General features: G+C 48.2%; 1 protein-coding gene across 5 annotated transcripts in view; it reads right to left on the bottom strand.

Annotated features, from left to right (window-relative positions):
• Positions 1-4,189: 4,189 nt before the first annotated feature.
• ipo8 (importin 8) overlaps positions 4,190-8,724 on the bottom strand; it is a 40,973-nt gene continuing 36,438 nt past the window's right edge. For 4 of the 5 annotated variants that reach the window (XM_068307149.1, XM_068307150.1, XM_068307151.1 and 1 more), the window contains exon 25: positions 4,190-4,918. In XM_068307149.1, coding sequence (XP_068163250.1) covers positions 4,831-4,918 — 88 coding nt within the window. In that variant the 3' untranslated portion in view covers positions 4,190-4,830. The remainder of the gene's footprint in view (positions 4,919-8,724) is intronic. The other variant, XM_068307154.1, reaches the window with a different exon arrangement.

Raw genomic sequence — 8,724 nt, 5'->3', positions numbered from 1 at the left:
GGAGGGTTCAGTTGGGTTTCTCTGTATGTTGAAGCGCTTTGAAATGTCTGCTGCCAGAGCATCAGCGACAGTGACGGGGAAAAACTCCCTGGCTCAGCGGTAGAGCAGATGTCTCGTAGACAGATCGCCTCGCCATCGGTGGATCGATTCCCGCTCCCGCCAGAACACCTCCTGAGTGTGAGCTGACGGTGGGAGGTGTCAGCTCACCTCCCAGCCACTGCCGAGGCGCCCTTGAGCAAGGCGCCGTCCCCCCTACGAGCTGCTCTATTGGGGCGCACCCCAGGAAGTTGCTGCCCGTCATTCTGCCTCCCGATGTACAGCGTGATGTTGTGTGTTGTCGTGTATGTACTAACTGCATGCATACAGGCCCCCTTGTGTGCTGTGGTTGTTTCAGGGGTCTGTACATACCGACTGAAAAACTAACACACAAAAAAAAGTACACCAGAGTGACAAATGTAATTTCCCCCAGGGCATCAATAAAGTATACCTTCTTTTTCTTCTTCTATATAAATAAAACTTGATTGATTGATTGATTGATTGAAATTTACAATTTTTTTTCTTTTTAATTTTTCTTTTAATTTTTAGAGCGAGAAAGAGAAAGATAGATAGGGAGAGCATGTGTGTGTATGTGTGCGCATTATGTAACAATTAAAATATCTATACAGTATATAAATCATTCATTTGAACGGAAGTGAGAAAGTGTCAAACTAAGAACAGGCAGGTCAAAGAAAAGAACAAAAACGACTGAAGGTGGTGGAAGCGATGCCCGATGCGACACCAGCAGTTTTCATCTGTCTGCTCAAATGTACCGCCTACGTACAACAAAACACAACAGGAAACACGTCCACCAGGTGACCTTCAATAGACCCAAGTAGAGACAAGCTGGAGAAAACCCAAGGAAATCAACACGAGCTACAGTGAAACCTCACACAGAGAGATCAGTCAATGTGTGTGTGTGTGTGTGTGTGTGTGTGTGTGTGTGTGTGTGTGTGTGTGTGTGTGTGTGTGTTGCAGTGATGTGTGTCTGTAGGGAGGGGCGGGCGCTGTGTGTGATTGGCCAATCACAGAGCGTGAAGACAGTCGGCCAGAAGGATTTCCCTTCAGCACGAGTTTTGACGAGTGTTATCCGTATCGTACTCGTCAAAAATGCTCTATCCGTACTGGATACTCGTCTGAAACAAGAACTCGGCTCAACCCCACTTGTTACATCCAGCTTGGTCTACCGCAACCCTTCATAAAGTCCAACTGGTTCAGATTTCAGCTGCCCACATCATTGCCCGGACCCCCTCATTCCACCACATCACCCCCATCTTTCAGCAACTGCACTGGCACCCCATCAAATATTGACTTCCAGATCCTCCTCCTTGCATTCAAAGCACCTCACAACCTTGCCCCTCCATCGCATTGTGACCTCCGTCATGCTACCACTCCCTCCCATACCTTCAGATCCTCTGTCTCCATCCACCTGACTGCTCCGTCTGCCCCCCCACCACCACCACCATGGGGAGCAGAGCTTTCAGCCGCTCTGCTCTCTTTTTTTAGGTCTCCACATATTTATAGTGGTCCCCCCCACCCCGACCAAATCCTAGAATCTGGAGGAGAAACGCTTCCTGCATCAATAGATATTAAAAAAATGGAAAATTTATGGCCAAAAAGCTTCATTTCATAACAACCCCGTACCTGATGTCATCTCCAGCGCGATTGACCAATCCTGAGCCATATTTGATTGTCCCATGGGATAAGGGCGTGGTCATCCTTGAGGTGGAGTTCATTCAGGCTATGGTAGCAGTGTGTGGTAATGACCTGGATCAGAGATACACACTGAAAGTTCCTCACAAGCTGTTGAAGTCAGCTAGCATTTGGCTAACTAGTTAGCTCTGATTCAGTCGTGTGTGTGTGTGTGTATGTGTGTGTGTGTGTGTGTGTGTGTGTGTGTGTGTGTGTGTGTGTGTGTGTGTGTGTGTGTGTGAATGTATCCATCCACTCTTTGCTTATGAATAAAGTGTTGTATTGATACATACTTTATTGACCCAGAGGGACAATCGGTTATCGTTATACATTAACCCCTCGCTTGTTTGCGCTTCAAGAATCACGGCTTCCCATCATTATGGCTTTTTAGTATGTAGTCATGTGATACCGTACGCACTTGCTATTGGCTGACAGCATCTGTGTGTGCGCTACGTTCCGTGACTCATGGAACACCCCCCGTTTACAATATAGATAGATAGATAGATAGATAGATAGATAGATAGATAGATAGATAGATAGATAGATAGATAGATAGATAGATAGATAGATAGATAGATAGATAGATAGATAGATAGATAGATAGATAGATACTTTATTAATCCCGGAGGAAATTGCATATATCCACTGCTCAGGCATTACATAACAAATAATACTGGATAAACACCAGGAGAAAAAGAAACACTGACATCACAGGACATACCACAAGACATACATTACACTAACAGACAGACACATGCAGCACTAACAGGACTTATATACTAAACTATAACTAAAATATAAACAGTATAAAATTAAAATATGAACAGTATAAAATTAAAATATAAACAGTATAAAATTAAAATATAAACACTATTAAATTAAATCCATTGAACCCTGTGCTGACCTCCCACCTCCCCCCCGCTCCTCCTGAGAGAGTCATTGAACCCCCTGATGGCACGGGGCACGAAGGAGGACCTCAGCCTCTCTGTGGAGGCGCTGTGTGACAGCAGTTTGTCGCTGAAGGTGCTCCTCTGCTGGGAGAAGGTGGTGTGAGGGGGGGCTGGTGTTGTTCATGATAGCCTTAGACAGGGTCCTGCTCTCCAGAACTGTCTCCACAGAGTCCAGGCTCAGCCCGACCACTGAGCCCGCTTTGTGGATGAGTCTGTTCAGACGATAACATAAAGTAATATAACTTAGAGCATTACCATGTTTACATTATTCTCTTGTCTATCCTGTTCTTGTAGAAGTTATCAGGGTCAGATTCAGTCTGGGCGTAATCCAGTTACCAACTCCCAACTATCCTGATCAGCAGTTCACTGTATAGTCCCCCATTTCTTCAGACTGGACAGCGATGGCTGTGCTCTGCTGTACTGTAGTTTTTATTTTTGATCATACCTTATTGATCGTATTCTGAAGGCTCCTCAGCACCAGTGATCACCATTGTTTTCATCTGCTCTGGGTAAAGCCCCCTTGTTCTGATGAAGATCCTGCAGGTGTTGGTCCAGGTGTTGTCCAGGTGTTGGTCCAAGTGTTGGTCCAGGTGTTGGTCCAGGTGTTGTCCAGTTGTCGAGCCCTTTCAGCGACGTCAGCATTGTTTTTAGTGAGATTCTCATTAACGTAGACATTTTTTCCTTTCAGTTTGAAGCCTTGTTTCAGAAGAGCTATCTTGTGTTTACGATTGTAGAACTTTATCAACACTGCAGGTGGTCTCCTCCCTCCAGATGGTAGTGACCAACAGGTTTGGATGTGCTCCAGATCTAAGATCATCTCCAGATCCCCTGTTGCTCCTGTGTGCCCCCCCAGCTACAGCCTGTCTGTGTGGCTCGTACTAACTGGTGATGACTTAGCATCTCCAGAAGCTGCAGCTGTGGTTTGGTGGTCTGAACACTGCTCCCAAAGACGATACTGCACGTGTCTGGAGCCATCATCCAGATTCTCTCTGAGTCTGGTATACCTTACATTAACAAATGCATTATGTCAATGCCTCTGCAGGAACTACACATTCATTTAAGTATGAACGTTAGGCTGTTGGTATATTTTCAAATTGTTTGTTCGCACATTTTCCCCATTGTAAATATTTATGGATCTTTTTTTTAACTTTGCATATCTTTTCGTATTTTTTTTAACTCAGCGACAAGAAGATCGACGAGAAAAATGCAAAAAATATTGTCTTGAATGATTGAATTTCTTGAATGATATGAAATGAATTTTGGGTTATATTGGAATCTTGGGAGATCAACAGGTTTCCACTGGAGCAGGCAGGAAGGCGTCACCATCACACATCTAGTGAAACACAAGTAATAACACACTCCTGCTCTTCATACTGTTGAGTTAAAAATAAAGGCGTTTCAAATGATTCAACAGGCGGTGAAGTCCCTACAACAACTTTCTCCTTTGGAACCCGGGGCATGAACCGGTCAACACACACTTTAGTAAAGAACACGAATAAGAAGCATCAAAGTCAAACGTTACATGAACTTTTATGGTTTTCTTAAATTAGTTCTTCAAAGTGTTACAAAAACAAACCCATGAACAAACTGACAGACAAAAGATCCCTCTCTCATTTTACATTTAACATACGTGACACCAGAGCCAGAGGCAGCACGGCTTTGACCTTTGACCTACACCTTACCATCCATTTGCAGTTCACGTACAAGGCACACTTTCAGACCTTAGGCTCATCACAGGCCTCAGCATCGTGAGATGACACACACACACACACACACACACACACACACACACACACACACACACACACACACACACACAAACACACACACACAAAAACATCAAATGACTACATTGGACAAGAACATAAATGAAATTGCTGGTAGAGGACATCTATATTCTCCATAACCTTCTCTGGACTACAACACACACAAACACACACACACACACACACACACACACACACACACACACACACACACACACACACACACACACACACACACACACACAGGCTAACGGTCCTGTCCTGGTTGGCGTCTCTACAGTGTACAGCCCCTGCTGCTCCATCCAGCTCTGCTGCTACCTGGGACCAGGTTTTGGTGGGACCCATGATGGTCTGACCTGGACAGACATGATCCACTTCAGTCCAGGTCAGACCAGGACCCTCGTCTCCATCCCCCCTCCTTGATTCAGCTCTCCATCCGTCTGATCAGCGATCTGGAAACAGATTTCAGGTGAGCTGGAGAACAAACAGAAGGATGTGTTTCTAAGAGTCTGTCGGAGGAATCAGGATCCAAACAACAGGTGAATATCTGCACTGTTCACGTCTGTAGGTCTGTCTGTAGGTCTGTCTGTAGGTCTGTCTGTGGGTCTGTCTGTGGGTCTGTCTGTGGGTCTGTAGGTCTGTCTGTGGGTCTGTAGGTCTGTCTGTGGGTCTGTCTGTGGGTCTGTCTGTGGGTCTGTCTGTAGGTCTGTCTGTGGGTCTGTAGGTCTGTCTGTGGGTCTGTAGGTCTGTCTGTGGGTCTGTCTGTGGGTCTGTAGGTCTGTCTGTGGGTCTGTAGGTCTGTCTGTGGGTCTGTAGGTCTGTCTGTGGGTCTGTCTGTAGGTCTGTCTGTGGGTCTGTCTGTGGTTCTGTAGGTCTGTCTGTGTGTCTGTAGGTCTGTCTGTGGGTCTGTCTGTGGTTCTGTACGTCTGTCTGTGGGTCTGTCTGTGGGTCTGTAGGTCTGTCTGTGGGTCTGTAGGTCTGTCTGTGGGTCTGTCTGTGGGTCAGTCCATGGGTCTGTAGGTCTGTGTGTAGGTCTGTGTGTAGGTCAGTCTGTGGGTCTGTAGGTCTGTGTGTAGGTATGTCTGTGGGTCTGTAGGTCTGTGTGTAGGTCTGTCTGTGGGTCTGTGTGTAGGTCTGTCTGTGGGTCTGTAGGTCTGTGTGTAGGTCTGTGTTTGGGTCTGTAGGTCTGTCTGTGGGTCTGTCTGTAGGTCAGTCTGTGGGTCTGTCTGTGGGTCTGTAGGTCTGTCTGTAGGTCTGTCTGTAGATCTGTAGGTCTGTCTGTAGGTCTGTCTGTGGGTCTGTAGGTCTGTCTGTGGGTCTGTGTGTAGGTCTGTAGGTCTGTCTGTGTGTGGGTCTTTAGGTCTGTCTGTAGGTCTGTCTTTGGGTTTGTAGGTCTGTCTGTAGGTCTGTATGTCTGTCTGTAGGTCTGTCTGTAGGTCAGTCTGTGGGTCTGTAGGTCTGTGTGTACGTCTGTGTGTAGGTCTGTGTGTAGGTCTGTGTGTAGGTCAGTCTGTTGGTCTGTAGGTCTGTGTGTATGTATGTCTGTGGGTCTGTAGGTCTGTGTGTAGGTCTGTCTGTGGGTCTGTAGGTCTGTCTTTGGGTCTGTAGGTCTGTCTGTGGGTCTGTCTGTAGGTCAGTCTGTGGGTCTGTCTGTGGGTCTGTAGGTCTGTCTGTCTGTAGGTGTGTGTGTAGGTCTGTCTGTGGGTCTGTAGGTCTGTGTGTCGGTCTGTGTGTAGGTCTGTCTGTGGGTCTGTGTGTAGGTCTGTCTGTGGGTCTGTAGGTCTGTCTGTAGGTCTGTCTGTACGTCTGTCTGTAGGTCTGTCTGTGGGTCTGCAGGTCTGTCTGTAGGTCTGTCTGTGGGTCTGTAGGTCTGTGTGTAGGTCTGTGTGTAGGTCTGTCTGTGGGTCTGTACGTCTGTGTGTAGGTCTGTCTTTGGGTCTGTAGGTCTGTCTGTAGGTCTGTCTGTAGGTCTGTAGGTCTGTCTGTAGGTCTGTCTGTGGGTCAGTCTGTGGGTCTGTAGGTCTGTGTGTAGGTCTGTGTGTAGGTCTGTGTGTAGGTCAGTCTGTGGGTCTGTAGGTCTGTGTGTCGGTCTGTCTTTGGGTCTGTAGGTCTTTCTGTAGGTCTGGAGGTCTGTCTGTAGGTCAGTCTGTGGGTCTGTCTGTGGGTCTGTAGGTCTGTCTGTAGGTCTGTCTGTAGGTCTGTCTGTGGGTCTGTAGGTCTGTGTGTAGGTCTGTCTGTGGGTCTGTAGGTCTGTCTGTAGGTCTGTCTGTGGGTCTGTCTATAGTTCAGTCTGTGGGTCTGTAGGTCTGTATGTAGGTCTGTTTGTGGGTCTGTCTGTGGGTCTGTAGGTCTGTCTGTAGGTCTGTCTGTAGGTGTGTCTGTGGGTCTGTAGGTCTGTCTGTAGGTCTGTAGGTCTGTCTGTAAGTCTGTCTGTGGGTCTGTAGGTCTGTCTGTAGGTCTGTCTGTGGGTCTGTCTGTTGGTCTGTAGGTCTGTCTGTAGGTCTGTCTGTAGGTCTGTCTGTGGGTCTGTCTGTGGGTCTGTAAGTCTGTCTGTAGGTCTGTCTGTAGCTCTGTAGGTCTGTCTGTAGGTCTGTCTGTGGGTCTGTCTGTAGGTCTGTCTGTGGGTCTGTCTGTGGGTCTGTCTGTAGGTCTGTCTGTGGGTCTGTCTGTGGGTCTGTAGGTCTGTGTGTAGGTCTGTCTTTGGGTCTGTAGGTCTTTCTGTAGGTCTGTAGGTCTGTCTGTAGGTCAGTCTGTGGGTCTGTCTGTGGGTCTGTAGGTCTGTCTGTAGATCTGTCTGTAGGTCTGTCTGTGGGTCTGTAGGTCTGTCTGTAGGTCTGTAGGTCTGTCTGTAAGTCTGTCTGTGGGTCTGTAGGTCTGTCTGTAGGTCTGTCTGTGGGTCTGTCTGTTGGTCTGTAGGTCTGTCTGTAGGTCTGTCTGTAGGTCTGTCTGTGGGTCTGTCTGTGGGTCTGTAAGTCTGTCTGTAGGTCTGTCTGTAGCTCTGTAGGTCTGTCTGTAGGTCTGTCTGTGGGTCTGTCTGTAGGTCTGTCTGTGGGTCTGTCTGTAGGTCTGTCTGTGGGTCTGTCTGTGGGTCTGTAGGTCTGTCTGTAGGTCTGTCTGTGGGTCTGTAAGTCTGTGTGTAGGTCTGTCTTTGGGTCTGTAGGTCTGTTTGTGGGTCTGTAGGTCTGTCTGTAGATCTGTCTGTGGGTCTGTCTGTGGGTCTGTAGGTCTGTCTGTAGGTCTGTCTGTGGGTCTGTCTGTGGGTCTGTAGGTCTGCGTGTAGGTCTGTCTTTGGGTCTGTAGGTCTGTCTGTAGGTCTGTCTGTGGGTCTGTCTGTGGGTCTGTAGGTCTGTCTGTAGGTCTGTCTGTGGGTCTGTAGGTCTGTCTGTAGAACTGTCTGTGGGTCTGTAGGTCTGTTTGTGGGTCTGTCTGTGGGTCTGTAGGTCTGTCTGTAGGTCTGTCTGTGGGTCAGTCTGTGGGTCTGTAGGTCTGTGTGTACGTCTGTGTGTAGGTCTGTGTGTAGGTCAGTCTGTGGGTCTGTAGGTCTGTGTGTAGGTCTGTCTTTGGGTCTGTAGGTCTTTCTGTAGGTCTGTAGGTCTGTCTGTAGGTCAGTCTGTGGGTCTGTCTGTGGGTCTGTAGGTCTGTCTGTAGATCTGTCTGTAGGTCTGTCTGTGGGTCTGTAGGTCTGTCTGTAGGTCTGTAGGTCTGTCTGTGGGTCTGTCTGTTGGTCTGTAGGTCTGTCTGTAGGTCTGTCTGTAGGTCTGTCTGTGGGTCTGTCTGTGGGTCTGTAAGTCTGTCTGTAGGTCTGTCTGTAGGTCTGTCTGTGGGTCTGTCTGTAGGTCTGTCTGTAGGTCTGTCTGTGGGTCTGTCTGTGGGTCTGTCTGTAGGTCTGTCTGTGGGTCTGTCTGTGGGTCTGTAAGTCTGTGTGTAGGTCTGTCTTTGGGTCTGTAGGTCTGTTTGTGGGTCTGTAGGTCTGTCTGTAGATCTGTCTGTGGGTCTGTCTGTGGGTCTGTAGGTCTGTCTGTAGGTCTGTCTGTGGGTCTGTCTGTGGGTCTGTAGGTCTGCGTGTAGGTCTGTCTTTGGGTCTGTAGGTCTGTCTGTAGGTCTGTCTGTGGGTCTGTCTGTGGGTCTGTAGGTCTGTCTGTAGGTCTGTCTGTGGGTCTGTAGGTCTGTCTGTAGAACTGTCTGTGGGTCTGTAGGTCTGTTTGTGGGTCTGTCTGTGGGTCTGTAGGTCTGTCTGTAGGTCTGTCTGTGGGTCAGTCTGTGGGTCTGTAGGTCTGTGT

The sequence above is a fragment of the Antennarius striatus genome, chromosome 22 (genome assembly GCF_040054535.1).
Source record: "Antennarius striatus isolate MH-2024 chromosome 22, ASM4005453v1, whole genome shotgun sequence".
Lineage (NCBI taxonomy): Eukaryota > Metazoa > Chordata > Actinopteri > Lophiiformes > Antennariidae > Antennarius > Antennarius striatus.
The sequence above is the reverse complement of the archived record's forward strand: the minus strand, read 5'-3'. Positions and strand labels throughout refer to the sequence as shown.